This window comes from Dermacentor silvarum, chromosome 9 (genome assembly GCF_013339745.2).
Source record: "Dermacentor silvarum isolate Dsil-2018 chromosome 9, BIME_Dsil_1.4, whole genome shotgun sequence".
NCBI classification, from domain to species: domain Eukaryota; kingdom Metazoa; phylum Arthropoda; class Arachnida; order Ixodida; family Ixodidae; genus Dermacentor; species Dermacentor silvarum.
Window position 1 is genome coordinate 76,018,856 of NC_051162.1, and position 25,146 is coordinate 76,044,001.

Here is a 25,146-nt window from a genome sequence, read left to right on the forward strand (position 1 = left end):
CACGAAGTTAAAATCCATGTGGTAAAATGAAGTCGCGCACAAAGGAAATCGTCCCTCTTTACCATGTATCCGGAAAATTGCATTGCATAGCATAAGTTTGCTGCGAATACACTGCTGTTTCAGGGAACGTAATTAGTACGATATAAAATTTAGGCGCTTCGCGGCATGAATCAAGTGAATCGTCGACGTATTTCCCTACAGATTTTCAGAACACATATGTCGCAGATAGTGTCGAGCGCAGAAATTCTTTAAAGTGGTATGAATACATTAGAGATCGGTATCAATTTCAGTATCAGCCTATTTCAACAGAAATGGCCATCAGTTCTGAGGCCCTGTGACTTCCTCATTGGAAGTTTTTTTAATCATTTACAAAAACTCAGTTTAAGCGCACAATAAACAATGTATAGAGAAAGTAAACAATGAAGTACTGTCAAGAAGAAAGAAATTGTGGTTGCACAATAGCCAAAAATTTTCTATTATGGTGTCTATCTTCAGCGTAGATTAGATAAAATTATGATACAATAGGGTCAGAAAACATATAAGCGTACGCATGGAAACGTTGATTGTACGCAGAGAACCAACAGGTCAGAAACTTTAATTGAAGAACAAGGGCAATCAGGGGCAGCAATAGCAGATGTCCAACTTAGTCTTGATGCCTTATACACATTATAAAAGCGGGCTATTTGCGCAGTGTTTGACTTGCCTAGACACAAACACGCGTTCCTATAATTTAATAAAGTGGGGTCCTTTTCTTAGAAGAATAACTTCAAGTAAGTAACTTAGTACATAAAGAAATTTGCTTTGTCTTAGTCTCTTTTATCACCGTAATTGTGACGCAACAGCATAAAACCTGAAACGGTTGGAATTCATTACTAGTAGGAGTAGAAGATTCTAACACGCCTAAAAACGCGAGCGTGTTAGAGCACCATTTTTAGTAATTCTAGCTTTGAAATATACTCAATCAATAGACAAAAAGTTAGGCTATGTTTTAAAGCAGTATTCATGTTTTACATGGCAGCACGTATGTAAGCATTCAGTTGAACTTTGCTTTCGAGAATTGCTTCATTATGCAAAACAAAACTCGTATGATGTCTGTAAATGCTGCAATCAGTTCTCTTTTGTGGGGTACCATGTCGATCGCGGCACAAAGGCCTACGATCCCGTCAGGCGTTCGATCGCGTCACGATCCTGTCAGGCATAGCGTTTGCCGCTACCGTTTCCCGGTGAACATTACGGTTACATACGCTCATTTTTCTAATGTTCTAACTATTAAGTACAAATTTATGACAAAAGAAAGTAGTTTCAATGGACCACTGTTCCACTCATAGTATTACGCGATTCCAAAGTCGTGTGCATTCAATAGTAAGCTGATGCAATTGATTTGCGAAGACGAGAACTACTTATGGTGCCGAAAGAGGACAAATATCACTCCCTGAAAATTTTAAGCAACGCATTCTGTCTTGCAGATTCCGGACCCTGATAGCGAAGGACAATGCCCACCATTTCAGCAAATGGTGATCTAGTTCGCCGAGAACAAAGAACAGACACCAAAAGCCACCTTCAAGATGACCAAAACGACGAAACTGTAAGAAGAATATCCTTTTTTGGTAGTCCTAAAATATGCAACATCATTATCCCTTTAGATAGCTCTTTCTGTCACGCGTCTTCTTTTCGGTTGGTGAACTTTGCGAGCAGAAGTTTCTAGTCCGAAGCTTTCTTCATATTTTTTCAGAATGCTTGATGATAACATTACATCACCCCACCTCTTTCCCGGAATTACAAAGCAGACTTGATAATGTACACGCAGGCGTGACAAAAAAAGAAAAAAAAACAGGAGAAAAAACAAACAACAAAAATGTTTATATGCATATAATAGTACGTAAGAGAAGGCCTTCCCTACAGGAAGCTACAAAAAAATGCCTAACTGTCAAAGTGTCTGAACAACATACTGCATATATATATATATATATATATATATATATATATATATATGCATATACATATATAAATATCAAGTACGCACTGGTAGTGTTTGTGAACAAGTATTCCAGGTTGCGTTAAATTGAAAAGCTAAGTTATAAGCAAGCACTTATCGGCTGTAATTTCTGGTTCTTTCTGACACGAACACTCATTATCAGTACGTGTATCGTGAGTGTGCATTGATGTCCTAACTTTGATGGTTGCGTTTGACCAACTAAGCCCACCAAAATTCTCCCAGTCAATTCTTTTCAAGCTCTTCATCCCCCAATTGCTACGTGAGTTAGGGGTTTCTACCTGTATATGTCTAAATGTATTACTTTCTTGACAATGATACTATGTATTACTTTCTTGACAATAATACTAACCTTATTTTCTACTTTGTTCCTTTTTTCTGTTGATCGCCGCAGTGATAAAATTTCGCAAGGTTTTTTTGTACATCAAGCCTACTCTTTAAATAATTTACGGGGATTTGTCTATGATATATTATGTGGACGTGCAGAGCATGTTAGCTTCATACATGGCATGAGTGCGACATATTTTTCTTATATTTTTTAGGAAACTATTTAGCCAACCTTAGACTGTGTGATTTTTATTTTAAATATTTCATTAGAGAACATTCTCTTTAGTATTTAATTAAAGAAGAAATCTCGTATACGTAAAAAATCGCTAAAGAGTAGTGCACTTTATGTGATGATGAACGGAATCTTATATATGTGAATAGAACACCGTTCGTCTAGTTGTACGCAAAGTGAGCCATTATCTTTGTTTATTGGTGCATCAAAGCGCCTTCTCTAGCTCATTCTAAACACTTTTTCAATATGATGGTCCTTTGCAGGTAAACTTTATATTGACGAAAAGAGCAATGTTTCGGGCCGGTTGTTGCTAAGCGGTAACGGATTTCACTTTAACACCTGCAAGCACCGACGAGCGTTGTATGCATAATGAATGGTCGCCGTTTTCAGGGTGCGATGGCACTGACCATCGCAAGTTACCTATCTTGTTTCACTTGCATTATTTGTTTTCGCAATGTTTCAAAACAAAACAGCACAAAACAGGGCGCAGTAAAATCAATTCGCGCACTTTATTACGGGTCACTGGGCAGTGGTTGAGGGATTTTGTAGACAGCATGGAATAAAAGCGGATAGACATTTATTGTTTCAGCTTTCAGAGCTACGTCATCAGTCATACGTTGTTATTGTGAAGCATGAACATTTCCGTGAATTTTCAGGCACATAACCTGTGCTCCAGAGTTTGTGGTACTTGGCCTGTGCCATTCTTCAGTAAAGCAAATAGATTCAGTGAAGAGCGGTACATAACCACCACCCCATATCCTGTGACCCCAGCTTTCTGTTTCATCTGCTGTCATCTCATTGCGAGTCAACTTCATCAGTGTGCGAGCAACAGAAGAGCGCATTCCATATACTAGTGGGTCGTAGCAATACAAAATAACATGCAAATAAAGCACTTATTGAAGGGTACATAGCTATGATTAAATTAAAAGAGTGCACAAGCAGGTCTTAGAAATAATGAGATATGCGATGATGGACCTCCTTCGCAAATTGCGTGGGAGGAAATTGCTGAAGTTAGCCGTCAATGCCATTCAGGAAATGGATTTGTGATAGCAAAAAATCTAAATTTGAAACGGTTCACGCGTCGCTGGAACGGAACAAGGTTAAGCTCATGAGTACTTCCAGATGCACGGGTTGCACTTCACAAATGAAACTGGTGTGCGCAGCTGGTACGAGGTTTGGTTTAGAGCCCCATTTTCTCACCAGAGTAGCCTGATGTGCTACACAATAGACCTTGAACTACCTTCCCAGTGACCGGAGTTGGCAGAAAAATTGTTACAAATGCAAATGGATAGTTAGGCAGACAGATTGGCCGACATTTAGACTCTGGTAAGTTGGTGATGTGCCCTAAGAGCGCTAAGCGCGGTAAAACATTCACATGTAAATTGCGTATGCTACCAACTGAAGGTGTGGCTTTCATTCTCATACCTGACTTCGATTGAAACTTGTCGTTCTTGCAGCTAAAATGGAAGGCCCCAATACGCGATAAGACCGTACACTCTCCTTACCTGGAAATGCCTGTTCTACGCGTGCCTATACATGTCGCCGTGCGTGACGCTCTACGAAAGATAGGACCACAGATTGTCATGGTAAGTTGGGCAGCTTTGTCGTTAGGTGCTTTGTGTTACTCTGTGTTTTCGTCATCCCATCCTTGTGTAATGGTGCTATGTTGATAATAATGTTAGTTTGTGCACAGCCTAAACTACATTGCCAGCTTCCACGCGTACTTTGCCTTTGCGTCTGTATACAAACTGTTCAACTAAATAAGTGAGAGGACAAATGTATGCTTCAGGCTCAGTGGGGCACGATGCTGCAGCTGATGAGAACATAGCAATGTAAGCCAACGTCCTGTGATAGATCGCTGCACAGAGATATACATCAATGACAACAACACTTGAATATTATGCCCAGCATTACTAACACATTGGCGTTATAACGCAAGTTATTAGATTATGAATTTATTGAAATCTCGTCACATTAAATTTGATCAGCTGACGACGCAAGCACGGGCTTGCAAGGTGCTCGTCTCAAGGCCAAAGCTGAGAAGTGCACATTCGGGATCTATGAAGTGAAATTTCCGGTAGAAATCGAGAGCTAGTGGGCGTCCAGCTGACAGCGAAAAAAGTAGAAGCGATAATTCCGGCACCTGATCCAAGAAACAAGACTGAACGGCAATCGTTTCTATGCATGTTCAGTTTTTTCGGTTGGTTTATTTACGACAAAGTCTTCCATGCAGAGCCGTTAAGCCGATTTCTTGACCATGAGTCATGCCGCGAATACAACGAGCTCCAAAAATCTGCTTTCAGTCAGCTGAAAGACTGCGATGTATATGCACAATGCGATGGAGCTCTTCCCCTCATCCTCAGTTGTGATGCAACACTGTATTGCGTGGGAGCAGTTTTACCTCAGCTGTATCACCAGGGTCACGAAACACCTATCGCGTTTACGTCATGAACAGTAGCATTGTGTGACAAAATTTATTCCTGCTTAGACAAAAGGGAGGGGAGGGGGTCTGACATATATTAGTTGGGGGGACACATTTCCATCAGTACGTCGCCGGAAGACAGGTGCTGGCAGTGACACTCCATAAGCTTCTCCTCGGAATAATTGGTGGGGCATATAGGTATCAAAAAGTTCTGTCGCCACACATGCTTCGGTAGTTTGTTATATTGAGCGCACACAAGTAAGAGTTCGATTAAACAGAGGAAAAACCGGGCATCGAAACGCTGACGCCGCCAGTCGCTTGGCATTGGTGACCAACTTTGATGATTCAACACCACCGGCTTAATCTTAACTTCATCTTCAATCTTAACGATTGAAGGTGCCATACTCGTGGTTAGTGTTAAGTTAGCTTTATTGCAGCGCAAGACCAGAGCAAGCGAACCGTAATCGGCTGCGCACTTCGTATCTCTGCATCTTTTCTCCGCTGGTTTGGAATCGGTATATGAAAGCGGTCACCCGAACATTGTTTTACCAGGCCAACCAAACTCTCTCTTGTTTTACGAAAGGTGACTAGGAAAGGTGTCAAAGCAAATAACATAGCCTAACGTGACAGGTTTTCCCTTATTGAAAACGCAAGAAGAGCGCAGTATAGGGGATGGTTTCGGTGTGGCGAACTTTTATACAGTGGAAGTAGATGAAATGTTGAAGTGAGGGGTGCATGGCGTTTTCGATTGGTCAGCGTCCCCTTGGTTTTAGCTTGGCTTGACTCATTGACGATTACGGCGGCGTGCAACGGGACTCTAAAATTGCTGCCCAAGCGAATGCTCGACGAAGCTAACACGTGCTGGAAGGGCTTGACAACGTTATCCTGCCCCAGAAAAGTTTAATGCGGAAGCATCATGTGTTCCATTAAATAAAAATTGGTCGGCGTGACGGAAAGATGCTAACATAAACGGCTGACGCAGCCGAAAGTAAAAACACGTCCAAATTAACACAAGGATGTCCCGTTACTCAGAGAGGTTCCTGTGACTAAAGTAAATTAATGGTTTTGAAAAAAAAATTAGATATCGGAGTGGGTGGAAATTGCCCCCGAGCCTCCGCGGTGCGTGACGAGCACGCTTCCCCGATGCCATGACGGCTTTGCTTGTTTTTCATTATTTCCAGCTTGGCGAGAAGCCTAAATGCGTGTTTGTGATCACAGATACCACTTGTAGTATATGTGTTAAGTATCCAGCATTGACATCACAGCTTCGTCGCAGTCAATCGCATTATACACATCACGCACTTCCACTACCATTTCCACAAAGTATCCATGCACACATCGGCCTTTAACATCGCAGTGTCTGTACGTCAACACACTACGCCAGAGTGCATGCAGCCCGAGTAAAAAGATAACGTTCATCTGCCGATAATCCCGTTGAGGCGTTGAAAAACGAATGCCTTGTGGATTGAGGGTTAGGTTTATGTTTAACGTTCTCTGTAATATATCCCGAATGAATATGGCATTATTACAATAAATGAAAATATGTTCAACAGTTTCAACTTTGTTGCACCGAAAGCATCTGTTTCCCCAAGGCACATAAATGCCTCTTTCTTCTGACCACGCATTAACAAGCAAGGTTTTGAAAAATGTTTGAAGAAAAATGCCTTAACGTTCGCCGGCAGCCACATAGTTTTAACCCTTTGGAGTTCCTCTTGGCCACACCTTTCTTGTAGCATGAACCGATACCTTAATACAGCGAACGCACTTCGGCTCCACGGTTCTGGCTTACGAAAGGTGCGCCTAGTGTATGCGTTCATGGCGCATTCATGAAGCTACAAGGTGTACAAACACTCTAATGCTTTCGCATTTCCGCACGTAAACAGTCTGAAGTCGCTCTGGTACATTTTCTTCTATCTACGCATATTTTCGCCGCAGATGCGAGTATACCGTGCCATGCGATTGGTGGACAGCCATCTTCTCTAGACAACCAGCTACTCTAGAATATATTTTTAAACAGGGAAGCTCTTTAAGCCAGCCGTAATTTGTGGTGCGTATCAAGAAACTACCAAGAAAGTAAAGAAGATACACTTTCTTGCAGAGGCGGGATTCGAGCCCGCGTACCGCCGGTCCCAAAGCGAGCATAGTAACCACTAGGCTATACAGCCACGCTTGCCGATCATGCATTTATGCGAACCATATGATTGCATTCGAGCGTCGTCGTCTTCGTCCACAGCTGGCGCATTCGTACGCTCGTGCTCTGCGAGGTGAAGAGGTTTTGCGCGCTATGAGAGCGAGAGAGAGAGAGAGGCATTCACGGAGTGGGTCTCCTGGAACGCTGTGTCGGCACTGGAACCTGGTGTCGGTGTTGCAAGCTGCGCTATGCAACGCGCAGTGACGGCCGTAAGTCCAAGACGCGCGAAAAGAAATTATCGTCATCATGAATAATAACATGAAAAGTCTGCGCGCACTTCCGGAAAATGCTGGGCTTCGATCGCCCAGCTTCGCTGCTTAACCTTGCGCGCCCGAGTGCAAGGTTAAGCGTATTTTTATTTTGCTCCTATAAATGATGCATTTTACTGCGTACACGTCACTTTCATGTTACATTTGGCATAGTTTTCTGGTGTCTTTTGACCGACAGGCCCGCCAGTTATCAAAGGCGTGGACAGACTCGTAAAATCAGAAAAAAAAGTTTTTCTATTGTTCCACCTTTGCTGCCCAATGAACCTGCACATTTCATTATGAGAGGGCGAGTTTTCACAGTTTCTATGACGTGGCGTGACAAACGAGCGAATTGGGCGCAACCCCAAAAATATATTGCGAATAGCAAAAGGTTAACGAAGGAGATGAAGTAGAAACAGGTTTTAATAGTTTCACGTTATATCGCCACTTATTTCTACTGATACACATTTCCACACTGCTCCATATGACTGAACTCGCAAAACACAGGTAATACTAAGAAGTCACCTATGAACAGCCAGGAAAGACAGATATTCACGGGAAGATGCAGGCCAGAATAACAGCTGTTAATCAAGGAATATGGATTCAGGGAACGTTTCAATAAACGGTCATGCAAAATTGAAGACAAGCGGTCTTTACTGGCTTAGCGATGTGCTTTGTACGAGGTGGAGGAGAGAACAATGTTATTACCAATAACAGAGAAGCAGAAAAATAGTTTATTAGAGACTTTGGACGTCACGATGACTTTCATCAAGCGCGCGCACACGTTAAGCTACCTATGCTCGATGCGCCAATGTTTCATGATGACCATATTAATGGTCACAATTTTGGGATCAATTGGAGTCTACCGTTCACCGGAACCGACATCTCACCCACGTAGACAAAATTAATTATCTTCGGAGCTACTTGATGGGTAAAGCGGAAGGTGTCAGCAGCGGCCTGTCAACAACTAACGAGAGCTATAGCAGAGCTGTAGTACTTCTCAAAGAAATATTCGGTCAGAAGTCGCTGATTATTAAAACCGCATGCGTCGTCTTCTAAACTTACGTAAAATTCGTTCCTGCGAAGATTTCGAAGGACTTCAAAGGTTGCATGAAGAAGTGCAGACGTGCACTCACGTCAGATCACTGCATAACCTTGGCATCGAAGAAAAATAATATGGAGTGCTCCTGAAAACTGCTCTAATACAGAAATCAGTGGGTTAATTGTGATAGTTCACTAAAGTATTTCTCAATTATGAGGTTACACACACTTTCGGCTGCGACGGAGAGAACGACGTCACTGAGGATATGCACGCCATCCGCTGTTGTCTCTGTCGTTCGAAGTCTCGAGTTTGCTCGGCGGCGCGGTTACCAGCATTCGCCCGCCCTTGCCGCTTGGGATTCTTTGAAATTAAATTGCTTCAAAGGTAAATCTGTCCGTTACGTAAGACACTGAATGGCTCATACCTCCTTCAGCAATGGCTGATACCACCGTAAACGCGGTGCTCCTCATTACGACGACAGAAGAGAAGTAAAATTATACGCTAGAATAATGATCGGCAACGCAGCCGGCTGTGAAGAAGACGACGACGACGACCGCGGGAGCAGTGGCACGAGCGCGTGCCAGGCACAAGCACGAGCGCAACCCGAGGGGCGCCAACAAGCCAGCTCCGAAAGAAAAACGACGACGCTCGAGCGAATGCTAGGCTTCTCGAGCCAATGCTAGGCTTCAATGATAGGCTTCTGTACATAGGCGATTTCGCCCAAGCTTATACAATTTTGCTTAGACAAGTAATTAAATGTTCCCTTTAAAAGTAAGTCGCAAAGCGAAAGGAAGTTGCCTCACAATAAAAGTTGCGCACAGCTGAGTTCTTGATAAAAACATGGAGCAAACAATTTAAAATCGCCGTTTTAGAGATATATTTTGCGCTATAACGAATGAGTGTCTACTACGCTGTAATGCCTCATGTTAGTCTCTATGGATAAAGACCTAGTCTTTATCGAGTGATAAAGTGTCGTTTGTCCCATTTTCAGATGGATGGAAACGTGAGCATCACTGCTGTTCAGCTTCTTGACAAAATTCAGACTTACGCGGCAGCATTTCGCTCATATGGAGTGAAGACGGGAGACCGCATTTGCTGTCATTTTGCCAACGGCATTGAGCCCTTTGCAGCACTCTACGGTGTCATATTCTCCGGAGCGGTTGCTGTACTTGCGGAGGATGAGCTCACGAAAAGTGAGCACTGTATAATTTTATTCTTTTATTGCTAACATCAATTATAAGGACAGTCCAGGTAAATTATTATCGTCGGTATCGTAGTGAGGTTTGGTATGAAGTTCTAGTGCGATAAGACTCTATCGCGCCACGAGCACCTTACTCTGTTGGTTTGAAATAAATGGTGAGCCAAGGCTGAGCTGAGAAGGATGGTGGTTTGATGTGCGACCTATACTGGAGGTCCAGCGATAAAGCGCACGCCCGGGCTGGAGGTGGGGAGGTGAGGGCGCGCTACCGTGATCAAGCGCGCGCAAAGGTGGTTGGGAAAGGGGACACGTGAGCGCACGTTTCCTCCACTTGCCCGTCCATAGCTGCCTATGGATGTTCACGTGGTTTAGCGGGACTTCCCTCACTCTCTATCTTGGAGGTGATTGCTGGAGAGTAAAAAGCGTAGGCGAGTCGAGATGGCTGGTGGCTGTATGTGCGCTGTCCTTCCGAGCGCCTAGTGCTGGAGGTCAGATAATCTCAAGTTTAACAAACGCGTTGAAGAGACATGTACCAGAAGCGTCCGCTGCCCTCTGCTCACGCTCTTCCTCACGCGAGTACTGTGCCAACAAATATTCGCGGTATCATAGGGACATATCTTCATGTATGACTAAAAGCGCGTGACACCAGGTTTGTCGATTTAATTCTAAGTGAATGATGAAATTCTAAATCACCGTTAGGTTGAGTGGTATTGAGGGCCAGCTGGTGCAGGACGACAATGTGATAGTTGAATCAGATAGAGATGCGAGCACTTGGAAAAAAAAGAAACGCAGAGAACAACAGGCAGAGGCGACTTTGTCAAGTTGTCAAATACTACACTATCGCAATTAATGTTTGGCCTTTCGGGAGAAACTGCGATTACGTTTTCTTTCCTGCCAGCATTTCTACTGAACTAGTTATTGCTCTGCATTTACGATGAACAACTCGTTACAACACATAAAAATGGCTGCATGTAAGTTCCGCGGGCGCTCTTCGATTTTGCTAATGATTAAGCTTAGTGGAATGCAATGCGAGAAGTTAACAGCATAGCGTGAATGAAATCATATGCACTAACGACGTTGTGAGCTATACGCGCACAACCGTGTCCTCTTAAAGTACGCCAAAATATACGAAGACTTATGCGGGAAGTAGAACATATAACAGTTGTTTCAACTCTCATAATCTATGATAAGAAAGTCCAAGCTGTTCTATGCAATGTGAGACCGGATGGCAGTGCCCTCAGCAAAATGAAACAAACTGTTCGGGACGTTTCATTTCAAAGTCATTACAATATTCCGGGCGCTGCAGCTAAAAAGCTCTGTAGCTAAAAGGCATAATACCTATATTCTGTGTTTATTTCATTTAAACAGGTGTCATAAACACGTTAAAGAAACAGTTTTAAGAGCTTGGAGTGGGCAAAATAAGGCCTCTTCAGACTGCAAAATGTACACATTCGCGAAAAAATCGCTTTCTATAAATACGAATTAGTGATTGTTTCAGTGCACGTTCGATTGTATATAAGAGACAGGAATAAATCAAATTTTCAGACAGGTTTTGGGCAGCACTCGAATATAATCATTCGGTTGCAGTAAAGTCGAAGTTAATTCTCGTGTATTCTTGCTGGACTTCATAACATAAGATAAACTTTGAATGTAAGGTGGCTTCGCATTTGTACTTGGCCTAGTTTTGATTCAAGCTGTCCCGATACAATGAATTTTCCAGAGATACAGTTTTGACCTAATAAGAAATATGAAACCTACTGTTCGGATAACTGTGCTTGCTAATTATTAACCTTGAAGTATACCTACGATTCCGCAGATTTATTTATTTCTTTATTCTAATTCATTGCATTACACGACTGTTAGAATCATATAAATACGTAGTATTCCACGTAACGTCGTCGAAGATCGTAGTGTGCTGTCCGTACTTTGCTGGCTCTTGGTGCACATGTGGGCCAGTTCTCTTGTTTCTTCGGCTCACTGCAGATAGAAGGCGACGTGGATATTTTCTTAATAGGGTAACGTGTGGCAGCATGGCGTCGAGAATCGTCGTTCGGTTCCTTCCATAAACCAGCGTGAACGGCGTCAGGTGCGTTGTGTCTTGCACCACTCTATCGAAAGCGAAGGCTACGTAGGGAAGGACCGCATCCCAGGTCTTGTGTTTGACATGGATGTCATTGGATGACATGGCGGCGAGGGTTTTATTCAGGCACTGTGTAAGGCACTGTGGAGGTGGTAGGTGGTGTTGGCACTCGGGTAGCGTTTTGGCCGGTGATCCTTCAGCCAAAGGGATGAGTTCGTCCGGGAGTAAGAGTGATAGAAAAAATGGTTTATTCTACATATTTACAGTGGCTCCAAACATGGAAGCCCACTTCATGGAAGAGCACTTTGAAAGTCACAGCTCACTACATGTCTGAGCACATGTCAGAACTCGTCAGGACACTCCACTGCACCCAAAGTGTCTGCTTATAAAACATTCGTCTTCCCTAGTTGACGCGACTAGAGAATCTAATGACCTTAGTGCGGCCAATCAGAAGGGTCGTATTGTGTACAGAACTCCGCATCTATTATTGCACCTTCGAAGCAAGGACGAGACAATCTGGAAACAGGGGATTCACATTCCTTCCACGAAAGTCGTCGACTTGGTTTCTATCTCTCAGTGATGTTCGTCTTGCCAGGGTCGGGAGAGTGACATTCGCGCTCGTCCCCGCTTCCACGAAGGGTGGTGGTTGTGGTCGCTTCATGAGCTTCTTTGTCATCGCCTCCCAGCCGGTGTCGCGCTGCGTCGCCAGGTAGGCGGCCACGGATGAAGGGGGTGGCATAGGGGGAAACACCCAAATGATGCGCACTGCCGATTTGGGACCCTTGTTTGCCCGTCAACGTCGGTGTCGGGCACTGTCGCAGTCTGGGCGACACTGATGAAAGGGCCTGCCTCGATGGAAAAACCAAAGAATGCGCCATGCCGATTCGGGACGCAACAGCGGTTGTCCTGCGAGGACTTGTCTGGCTGTATTCAAGGATGCCATTAGTAAGCTCCGCCGTAAAGGGAGTTCCTCTGGCAATGATCAGGAGTTCTTGGGCACCATATCGTAACAAGATGTTCCGACGAAGAACTTTGCCACTTTGGCCGTAGTACCATTGGGTAGTGCTTTCGTTGCACCCTACCGGAAATCGTAGTCGGTAGTCACGACGACCTAGTTATTCTCGGATGTTGACATCGGAAATGGCCCGAATAATTCCATTCCGATCAGCTACAATTGTTAGCAAGGTGGCTTAATTGGCTGCAACAATCACACTGGCTGCGTTTGTGGTGTCTTCAGTCACTGGCAGTCTCGGCATGGCCCTGCCGTAGTCGGCGATGCCGCCCGTCACGCGCGGCCACTCACACTTCTCCTGATTCTTCGCGACCATACTGCATAATCCGAGGTGCCCAGCCGTCTGATAGTTATGTAGGGCGAGCAGTACCTCTTCACGGAGTGCTGGGAGCCCAACAAGAAGGCAGTTGGTGCGGACTTGTGTGAAAGTTGTTACGTCGTTTTGCAGGGAAAACGAACGCAATTCTCTCCTAAATGCCAGAGACAATGTCTTGACTTCCAAGTACTTCCAAGTTGACTTCCAAGTACTCCACGACATTATTTAGCTCCGGGTCTGCTCGTTGCTGTTCAGCGAAGCCTCCCGCGCTTATTTTTCCCAGGAAGGCGTGGTCATCCTCGTTACCTAGCAGGCGGCGTGCCAATAGGGGCGCTGATAGGTAGTCGGCATCAGATTGCTTTCGTCCTGACTTGTAGACGACGGCGATGTCACAGACGTAAGTCTGAGGATCCATTATGCGAGCATCCTGAAGTGTCTCCAAAGTTTACCAAACAAAACAGGACATTTTCAAAGCCAGCCGTATGGCTAGTGGTGCAATTTTGTGGTAGCCCAAATAAGGGCAAAGTGTTCGTTTAAGGACACTGCAGACGGCATTTTTGCCGTAGGCCTTCCCGTGATGTTCAGTATAACGTCCAAGGGCGATAACACCATCGCCGTGCGTCGTATGCTGTATGTACGAGTGAAAGCGTGCGAGGGGAGGAGCTGACGATCGCGGGTCAATCTCGCGTGCGTAAGGGAGGAAAGAGGAAAGGAAGAACGCCGTCTTCCGCTGCGTACTAGGTTCTGCGGGTGGGGAGGGAGGGGGAGCGGCGTTGTACTTCCGCAGCAACTCCGTATTCGGAGACCACGCACGCCATATTTTGAAAGCGACCTGCTTTGAGGGCAGGTCTAGGGACTTAGACTGCTCTTACCGTTGCGCGTGCTGCGTTCATGCCGCTCAATTTGTGTTGAAGCAATACACAGTTCGAAGGCCACTTCGCTCTCTGTTGTACCGCGCTTTCTCATGCCAGCATTGTGGCAGCGAGTGTCCGCGCTCATCGAGTGAGATGAGTGCATGTTTGCCTGTGCGCAGTGACACCATGCTTGTTAAATTAGCAAGCGAATATTTGGAAGCTTATACAGTCGATAAAGCTAATTATCTTTACTTTGTGTAACTGTCTAATAATTTTCAATCGCAATGGATGCTTCACATTTTGGGCGAAACTGCTACTTTTTTTTCGTCGTAGGAGCAGTGGTTTCTGTTTATTGGGCTAACCTGTATCCAGAAAAACAAGTGACACTAAATGCGGAACGATAGCAGCGAACACAGTCGGCGATGGTCGAAAATCTGATCAGCGGGTCAAGCGCGTCGTCTTTTATAGATGATTTATCGAAGGTTCAAGCGTAATAGCTGGTGCCCACGTGCCCTCCAGAATATAAGACACAATTCGTGTCGCGCACACAATCAGGTTACGCAAATTTCCGCGACAATAGACAACGGATAGAACCATCGATAACATTCGAGAAACTGCAGATACATGTATGCGTGTCCTGCGCCGAGCAATAACGGGCAACATTGGCTAGCTGTAGAAAAGCTGTCAAGGGCGAAAGATAAAAAGTAGACGTGTCATTATCTATTCTGCCACGAATTTTTAATCAGCAGTTTTAGGTTATATTTGCCATTTTATAACGTGCAAGTGTATATGATCCACAACCAGTGAAATCTGCAGTGCATGGGATGTTTGAAGCCGTGAAGGAAGCGAGCGCCGACGGAAGAACGCGCCTCAGGAGAAGAGAATCACGCGCCGGGGAAAGTACAGAAGAGCGCGCTGAGCCAACACCAACTAGATAGCACAAGGCCTACGCACTCCGATCCATGACGTCATGCTACCAGGCCCGACTGCCATTTAATCTAATGGGGACGCTACCGTGTAAGCAACAGTGATTTTGACGTCGCCGCTTTCGTCACGCCAGCCTTGGCAATGGAAATTGGGGGCCAGGTAGCATGACGTCATAGATCGAAGTGCCTAGGCCTGCGCTGTCTAGGTGGTGTTGGCTGAGCACGCGGCAAAGCAAAGCTGCATAGAGGCAAGTAAAAGGTGCCGTCGAGCGAAACCGGGAAGGAGGAAGCGTCGCGGAGGGGAAGGGTGGGCTCATGCGCACTGTATTGCCCTCGTCTGGCATTTGCTACGGTTGCTGTCTGCGGAATGGGCGCACCGGGTTCGTCTCGTGACAACATCGTCCCCACGCGACGTATGCTGCATGAGCGAGTGAAAACGTGCAAAAATGAGCCGAAGATGGCAGCTCCATCTCGCGCGCGCGAGGGCGGAAAGCGGGGTGGAAGCGCGCCGTCTTCCCACAGGGCGGGCGGGGGCAGGTGGATTCTAATCCGGCGGCTACTGCCACACGATAGCGATGCGGACCGTCAGTGCGCGTCGAGGGCCAATAGCTTTGTGTGCGCTATAGCACATATACGGTTTCGCGTCTCCTGCGTTCGTGCAGTAAAACGGCACTGTAAGATCCGACATGAAAACATACGTACAGGAACGGGCGTTTGGTGTGAGTTTATCACTGATCGGCGTGGTACTGCTGCGCGCACATAGAATAATATATAACTTTAAATGTTCTAGAAGTTGAAACTGCTGTAGAGTTATGAGATATTAAGTGTACTGCTCGCTACGGGCACCAATATGAGGCCAAGAAGTTGTTCACAATCCACGGTAAAAAGACAGCCTTTATTAAATCATTCAAATTTATTTTTAATTGATTTTGATTATAGATATTTGTCAATAAAAAGCAGGATTGGTTACAAGTTTGGTGAAAGAAATCATGCGTACCCTTTACTTTGCACAATTTCATATTTCAGATGAAGTGCTCTTTTGCGCAAAGGAGGCCAAAGCCGAATATGTGCTCACTGACAAAGCAAAAGCTGAGAAGTTCGAGGAAATCAGGCAAACTGTAAGTTCCTAAAATAAGGTTCCGGTATGTCTAAAACATTTACAAGAATCCATAACCTGGAAATCACGCGCTTCCCTGAAAAAAAAAAAAAACTTCAGTCCGCATTACCATTCCGAACTACCCGCCGGGGTGGCTCAGTCAGCTAAGGCGTTGCGCTGCTGAGCCCGAGGTCGCGGGATCGAATCCCGGCCCCGGCGGCCGCATTTCGATGGAGGCGAAATGCAAAAACGCCCGTGTGCTTGCGTTGTAGTGCACGTTAAAGAACCCCAGGTGGTCGAAAATATTCCGGGGCCCTCCACTACGGCGTGCCTCATAATCAGAACTGGCTTTGGCACGTAAAACCCCAGAAAGAAGAAGAACCATCCCGAACTATCACCATCAGCCTTGAGATCCGACTATTGCGCTTCACTCTCACGTAAAAGTAAAGCGACAATTAAGACTGCATACGTGTGGGAATGCGAACGCATTACAGTCCTTTTGGTGAAATGTTTCCGCGCGTACCTTGGCCGTGCAAGCTCTCGCCTGCATTTTAGCTGCCTCTCGGTAAGGGCAAATCAAAACGCCCCAAGCATCTCAGCGCACTCACTTGCCCGCGAGGAGTTCATAACTTGAAGGACCACTCAGCGGCTTTCCATTGGACATGATTGCTTTTATAGTGCAGCTCTTCGGCGCCTGTTGCTGCGTTGAGCGTCGTGGCGCCTCGGCGTCGCTCTTAACCGAACGAACGAGCATAGCGCAGGATGAAATAGCGGATGCGAAGCGCAGCGGGAGTTGAAAGACGGCGACAGCGAAGAGAGCGCGTGGAACAAAGCGCAGGATGAGGCCACAGTGAAAGCATGAGGCGGAAAGCAGAGAATGAGAGTGTGGTAAATTGTTGAGTAGGAAAGCAGAGTACCGTACGAGAATACAAGAACGCAGTATTAGAACGCAGCTCTTAGGCGCTCGTTCCTGGGTTGCGCGTCACCTTCCGTCGGCATCAATACGCGAACGCGCTCGAGCCACTGCTCACGCGTTCGTCGTCGTCTTCTTACACAGCTGGCTACGATGCCGCTCATCATGCCAGCATTCACATACTGCCCCTCCCTATGCCAAGGCGCGGATTGCATTGGGCCACTGCCAGTCGGTACGGTGATCCCGGTCTCAAAATCGTTTGGCTCAATATATCGCTAAATGTAAACACGTCTACTGCTGCTCTCAAATTTTGCGTTAGGGAATGTGGTAATCGTCGGACATTATTTTAGACACTCCTTTTACACACTCATGACGTGGTGCCACCTCCTTCCCATTCGCAGCGCCATCCCGCGCCCAATGACGCCCGTACTAGGCCACACCTTGAGCCAGTGGCTGCGACGTGACGTGTGCAGCGACGCACGCACTCGGCACACCGCTAGTCAACTAGAACCGTGAGCCTAGAGCCTAGCGGGCTAGAGCCTAGCCGCCGTGGCGAGGCGAAGCGTGGTCGTCTCGCACCTAGAAGGCCGGGTTCGTTTCCTACCCCGACCGAAATTTACGAAACTTTCTTTGCAAAACCTTTCATTTATTTTGTTTACAGTAATTTCCCGGAGAAACGTGACGGCAATCCGAGCATTTTTACGTGTTTTTACTCTTTGCTCCATCAGCCACTTTGCTACCACTCGCTGCGAACAACATCGGCATTTCTGCGTCATGGAACGTATAATGATTTCGCACTAATAACTGTCACTGCGCGAAAGCGTTTTCGGGTATCCTTATTTAGCATTCAACACATTATATTTGTCTGTTTAGATCCGGTACTTCCTATTATGTTCGCATATCATGGTCTCAGAATTCCCTGTATCAGAGCTCCTTGTCTAAATGCTCCTTCGAAAGCTTACCTTCGTTGATAGGAAAGCCTTGTGTAGTGTTTATAATGTGTACGTTCAGCAAAAAAACAAGAATGCTATGAGACGCGTATATATATATATATATATATACGCGAACCTGCGCCTAACATTGACTGAAGTACACCCTCTAAGTGAAACGCGTATGACAAAGGCGTTAGATGACCCGTACCGCGATCACCTCCGTTACGTTTTCTTGTTTTTTCTGCAATTTTTTTTTTTTCCGAGGCAGCGAAAAGGCCACACCTCGAACGTCCCCACGTGGGAGGCCTAGGCCCATCCACCACCTCTTGCTGGCATTAATAAAGTTTATTTATTCAGTCAGTCAATTCAAGCACACACTAAGCCATCTTGGAAGCCCGTAAGAATTCATAATATCAAGAAGAATGTCAGGAGGCACGGTAACCTTCGCGCTGGCATAACATATTGAGAAGTTGGCAATTTCTTCAGACGAGAGATTGAATCGCCTTGATATTTATGGCCAGGCATTTCGCGCCTAGGTGAATTTCCTGGAAACAATCTCTGTTACTCTCATCCGAATGGAGCATGATAACTGCCGATCGCAAAGTTGGATGACGAGTGCCGATAGCAATTCAGTAATTCGACGCCTCCATCAGAAATTTACTTTTAACGACGGGCATAAGTCCATCACGCTGTAGGCCTTTTCTATGTTGAATGCTCCACGTAGGGCTGGCAGTGGTAATCTCCTCGGACGAAAACACCGCTTCTTGAATTCGCAGTGACGATAACGTGCTGGGAAAGTTGCTCGGATCGGAATAAGCTTTTGAACGTAAATAATAATCTCACAGGCGTATACAGAAAGCACCGAAGAAGAACTAACACTGAAAGAAAGCTTAGGGCTCACAAAACAAGACAGTTGCGCAGAAAGGTTAAAATCCGGGCTAGTTGCTTTGGTTCGCATTGTGCGTTTTGCCAACGAATTTTATAGGCATATAGACATAATGCTTGTTCAGACTGGGTTTTTTATTGTGAGTTTGTAAATTACGTTCCGCTTGAAAAAGCTTTTCTTTCTGAATTTATGAATTTTTCATGAAGTTCTGTTAGATTGTTGCTATTTAAAGTGACTCTCAAGTAAATGATGTAGGTTCCGACGTATACAATAATTACGCTACTACGGCACCAAAGAAGCCACTTTAGGAGTGAGAATGCGGCTCGGTAAGGAGAATGAAAGTAGAAACAAAAGTTGAGTGGTGAAGTCGCCGTGATCTTCCCGCAGCAGCCCACCATTACATATTTGACTTTGATGACGTATGCTCAGAATTAGTTCATGTATTATCGTAAAGATGCACTACACATCTAGAGGGCCAAATGCTGAATAAATAGCAAATTTCAAGAACAGTTACTAAGGCCTCGAGAATTGAGTCATATGTGAAAAGTACGATTGAATTCGTGTTGTCACACTGACATAAAAACTCTGAAGTTTTCCTGTGAACCAAAAAAAAAACATAACTTTCACATTTGTTTAATCTTCTAATAGTGAACCTGCTACATCTCAAAATCAAGGAAATGTATCTCCCAACATTTACTCGCTAACAATTCATTTTGTGTTTGTCTTTTTGTCTCTTTTTTCTTTCATTAGGGCGAATAGGTTCTAAAAAATAAGCTTCAACTAGTTTATGTTTTTGGCTATATCTTTGAAATTTGGAGGACGTTCGACAGTTTCAGAGACTGCTCCGCAATCACGCACATTGTCCTAATGCATGCAAATTGCCTGGTTGCCTTAAAACACACAGACACACACGCGCCCACATACACACATATAGATATATATACTCGTACATGTGTATGTGTATATATATTTACGCATGAAGCTATACTTATATGTGCGATATATCACCTCTCTAGTTGGATGCGGGCAATGGTATGAAAGCCTCACTCAAACATGCGATTCAATCCACATCCACCTGCTGTCTCTGGCTGACCTAAATGCCTCCTTAATTACTACTTTCTGGGTGACCACATATATTTAAAAATATGTATGTTCAACATTTATTACGTTTCAACGACATCTCAATCGAAAGCCATCAAGACGACATTCAGTCATTGTCCTCTTTCATGCAATAACGTAACTTTCGAGCGGTTATTGCAACCTTACTACCTGTTATTTTTTTTATTCTGTTGCCTTGTATACTATATAGCTGTCGAGAACACGAATCAGCGACGCCAACCAGCGATGAGATTAGAGATAGCGGTTCCATGGTGAAAATTTTTGGTTGTCCTTGAGTGCCATACTACTTGCGATTCACTTGACGAACTTTTTCTTATCATAACGCAGCGCCATTTTTTCCCCGGCGTGCATACTGCAATTTTCCTTTTGCAGTGCTTCTCTTGTTGCTTCTCGCAGCACAGTTGATACGGAAAACAAGTTTGGGGTAATATTTTTGTACTGCGATTGCTATCGTTTCGTAGCATTACCGCAGGCCATGCCAGCCGGGGAGCGTGTTTTTCTAACTTATGTAAAACACTGCAGTTTGTCTTTAGTTGACAGAAGTCGGTGTACTTACAGTTTTACGTTGTCAAGTTCTCGTGGCAAGATATATGACAACGTAAAGGCCGATCATTTCTATTTGCTGGTAATAAACCCAGTGGGCGATAACTCACTACGAAGTGAATTTAGGTTGTCTCCTATACTGGTTTGAAGACACAGATGTACGAAATGTCACGCATGTACAAAAAGTAATGTTGATGAAGCGCTATAGTTTGCTAATAAATCTTTTGCGATTGAAATGTAATTTTCTATATTTTCGGCGATGTGACGAGTTGTGAGTAAGAGTTCAATGTCCCGAGTTGTCAAGTTCGTCTTTTTACATGCAGTTATAACAAGAACTGCATGAGAAAAATAAATCGCTTTTAACCGATTTTTCTGTGGATTTTAATGTATGCTGGAATGGTGAAAAATTTTGGTTCAGCTGCCTAAATAAATAAAGAGGTAAACATTCACATTAAAGATAATTGTTCTTGGTGGTTGTCTTGCTCTTAAGCAGGCTGGGGACATTTCAACTTGTAATTAGACATATTCATTGCCCAAATTAAAAGAGATTATGTAGGTTCAGTTGTTCTTCTTAATAAAGCGGAAGTTAATGTACTTTATTCCTGTGTTTGGAGAAGCATTCATACAAGATTTTTTTAATGGCTCATTAAAATTATTACTGCTGTGAAATGCACTGCCAGACTCTGCATGGTCATATTTGCACGAGCACCAGTTATGGCTCGTAACTATTTTGACGGCACGTGAAAATGAATGCCAAATTACCACTTTTCTTGTCATCTCACAATACTCCCGCAGCTCAAGATGTGCTTTGTCGTGGGCGGTGATGTTCCCGGATTCCAGTCAATCTCCGAGTTTGAAGCTACGAAAGAAAATACCTTGCAAGACGTTCACTACACGGGAACAACCGAAGTTTGGCCTGCTGCCATTTGTTTTTCTTCGGGCACAACAGGAACACCCAAGCAAATACTCATTACGCACTACATGTTTGTTTCTACTATTACCACTTTCAGGTGAGTACCCAATGCCAGCGTGGGCGTTCCAGCTGGTACAGACGCGAGCACAAGAAAAAACTGCACAGGGAAGCGCTGGACTTAGAATTGAAGTTTACTGCCAATTGCGAAGTCCAACATTCTCCTATGCGCTTCTTTTTCTTGTGCTTTTGCATGTACCTGCTGGAACCTATAAACTGTTCTCATGGACCAACTGGCCAGCAATCCACACTACTAAAGAGTACTCAATAAGTGGCGAGTGCGACAGAAAGTGCTAAGGGGGCGTCGTTTGCTCACATGATGCTTGGAGTGCGTAGCTGCCAGCGCCTTTTGCGCAACTTCTGAGCGTTGGGGACACCACGCTATTTGTGGCGTTTGCCTCAACATACATTAAGAGATGTTAACTCAGCCTGTTGGCATCGTTGACTTATGGTGCATGCTTTATATATCCTAGTATTTCGAAATAAGCATCCTTTTTTTACATTATGCAAGCACATATCTTAGCCCACTTTAAGAAATCGCCTGTAGTTGCTAAGTAGAAGGCTCTTTGTTGAGCTGTTCTAGTATTTCCACTAGGACAGGCTGCTAGGTTCTGGCGTACGTTGCTTCTTCCTTTCTTTTCAGATGAATTGGTCAGGTAAATGGAATGGAAAGCTGTAGGCTCAACGTTATTAGTAAGGAATACAGCTTTGTCAGTTAGAAGCAAGCGCGTGTACCTGACATTCTAGTTCAGACTTATTAAAAGAGGAGCACTTGCGAAGCCACGCTAACCTTATAGAAGATAACGGGTGCATCACTACACGAAAAAATGTGTGCAAGTGCAAGAGAAACGGACTCGATGGCCAGAATTTTAGGTGGTATCACAGGAACATGAACTTTGAGTCCATAGGACAACGACTGCTGACCGACTTCAGGGGCAGTTGCGGCCAGCCGCTAGAGGCCTTGATCTTCGAATGATGAATAACCTGGTATAATGGCAACGCAAACGATAGATGTCACAATTTTGCAGGGGATGTCAACTGCTACAGTCCGGAGAGCGTTACGTCAACTTAGATACCATGGCACATGTATTCGGTTTTTTCTTCGCCATGTACGGTGCTTGTCTTGGAGCGACGATGGTTGTGACACCGACCACCCCAGAATCGGGACATTTCATCGACATTGTAAACAAACACAAGGTATTACTCTTCTGTTTCCCATCTTGACATGCGTTGTTTGGCTGTTGCTATACCGCACGCGTAATGTCAGAAATAAGCAATCTTGTCGCGATGGTGCTGATTTTCTGCAAAACATTACTTAATCGCGATAGTGTATATATATATATATATATATATATATATATATATATATATATATATTCCGTGCATGTTACAAAAACCCGTGCGCTCAAAATAATCTTGAGCACACCACTAGGTCATCCGTCAGCCCATGCTGAAGTTGCTGTAATTGTGCTAAGCCACATTTGTCCGTTGAGCAGTGCTAATTTTGGTTACACGCTTGGTTCTTCACATGTTGATACGGTTTAATCTTGCCTCGAAATGTATCCCGTCAGGTAGAGAAGACACCCTTCAGAGTAATTCATTATCATATGTCACCAGAAAAATTATAGATAGCCCACGGTTGCCCATGTAGCAATGTAGTAATGCATTTTCCTTGGATTACTTCATGACTGTTGGCTCTGTACCTGTAAATGCGCTCGCTGGGGTTTCTTGCTGACATCCCTTCGCACAACTGCAACGACTGTTTCTTTGAACGAAAACAGCCGGCCAGTCTATGCTGGGCACAAAGTAATGATTTTATTCTGACTGTTTTAGTCTCAAGCTTCGTATGAGAGTTGTACGAGCGGTATTTGGCCTACGATACCTATATTGTAAATATCGGCCGGTCGAGAGTGGTGAATGATACAACAAACATTAGAACCGAGCAAAAGGAATCGTTCGAAAAATACAGGCGTGTGTTGTACGCATAATATCACTAAAACGCAATCAAATGAGCTAGGAAGCCGTACTCTCATTTCGAGCATCGCCCGTTGTGCTAGCGTCCAGACTCCATTCATTCACAGAAGAAACTCAACGAAAATAAGTGCTGAATCCTAAAGTGCACATTACTGTAGAAGACTCATGTATTGGCCATGCGTTGATACGATGTCAAGAGACGGACAAATCAATAGACCAGCCATCATTCAGAGCAAATGCAGTTTAACCTTAAGCTTGCAAAGGGAACATTACTGAACGTACATTGCGTTTTTGCGTAATGTACGTACGTACGTATGAGACTTCAAACGTTTCAGTTTTGAAAGAGTGCATTTCGCAGCCAGTTTCATTCAAATGCCACTTTTTACACCATCGATTTCACATTCTGAAGAAGCTTGTTTCTTTTGTATAATGCGACCACTGACAACATGACACCGGCATGTATGCACCATCAGGTTTATAGGACCAAATGTGTTTTTGGCGCTTGAGGTTTTTTAATAGGGAGATGAGCAATTGAGAAGGATTTTGGAAGAGAGAGAAAGAAAATAGGAAATGCACTTCAGCATCTCAATCATTTCCTACAGGTTCAAGTTATTTGCTTTTTCCCGACGCTGCTATCACGGATATCCCGAGACCTGGAGGCCACGGGGCGTCAACTGGTGTCTGTAAGAAAGGTGCTGTGCACGGGAGGGCCCATCCCTAGAATCGTCGCCGAGCGGATTATCCGCCAGCTACATCCCACGGAGTTCAAGAACTTCCTCGGTTGTACGGAGGGATTCGCACCATACTGCGTGCCTCCTCCGGGTGAAATGAACTACGAATGCGTGGGATTTCCAACACCCAACGTCCAGATAATGGTACGTAATCACCGTGAAAGTTTCATAGGCTCTTACAGGAGATAAACGCTATTCCACATCATCAAGAACAGGCCACACCAACGTGAAAGAGAAGACGCAGACGCAAGAAGCGCGAAAGACACGGTACACTACACATATATTTGCTTTCGACTTGTTTTCCGCTCTTTTGCTGAGAGAGACATTGTAATCAACTGCTTTCATTCATTGTGTAGGTGTAGTAATGCTTAAATTGGTACGTTCTTGTTCAACGGCTGATATTTGTGTTCACCCTCTACTTATTAGTACTATGTACGCTCGTTTCTGCAGCTTCGACTTCAAAATTCGTGGCGCTGCAACATTTACATGGGGACTGATTACCAGCGAAGGTGTTTAGGCTGTATACATAGGCTGTATACATAGGCTGCATACATTATGTAATTATACAGTTTGTTCATACGGCCCCACACTGCGCCGACACAAGCTTTCCTTGACAACCAAAGAAGTGGGAACCAGCTTTTGAGGGAAGTGACGCGGAAGTGAAACTTGAGAGAAGTGACGGAACAGAATGAATACAGGGTGGATTAATGCAGCAGCGATTTTGAGCCTTCGAAATCACGACTACCGAAGCTATATTTGCAATGTGTTGGTGGCGTCTGCACGAGCTACAGCTTCTCAACTGAATACGCCACCTTGAGTGACTGTACGTTCTATCTTGGCGGTAAGTATCCACGCTGAGATAAAAATAAACTCACCGTGTTGAATGTAACCTATAATATAAACCAATTGCAAGCTAACAGTATATAGAAAAATCCAAATTGTTGCCGAGAGAAAACACGGAAGTAATGAGCGTCCTTTCTTTGAAAGACCGTAGAGTCACGATTACTTTTTTAAATGCCAAGCATTTCTTGGCGAACATTTGCTACTTTGACAGTATCGATCTATCTATCTATCTATCTATCTATCTATCTATCTATCTATCTATCTATCTATCTATCTATCTAGCCGCCTACGTCTTTGT

The 25,146-nt window shown here is 44.6% G+C and overlaps 1 protein-coding gene across 1 annotated transcript in view; it reads left to right on the forward strand.

Moving 5' to 3' along the window:
• Positions 1-1,498: 1,498 nt before the first annotated feature.
• Positions 1,499-25,146, forward strand: part of LOC119463669 (uncharacterized) — a 42,991-nt gene continuing 19,343 nt past the window's right edge. The window contains exons 1-7 of the mRNA XM_049655997.1: positions 1,499-1,585; positions 4,010-4,138; positions 9,447-9,648; positions 15,868-15,959; positions 21,126-21,340; positions 22,329-22,497; positions 23,877-24,149. Coding sequence (XP_049511954.1) covers positions 4,064-4,138; positions 9,447-9,648; positions 15,868-15,959; positions 21,126-21,340; positions 22,329-22,497; positions 23,877-24,149 — 1,026 coding nt within the window. The 5' untranslated portion in view covers positions 1,499-1,585; positions 4,010-4,063. The remainder of the gene's footprint in view (positions 1,586-4,009; positions 4,139-9,446; positions 9,649-15,867; positions 15,960-21,125; positions 21,341-22,328; positions 22,498-23,876; positions 24,150-25,146) is intronic.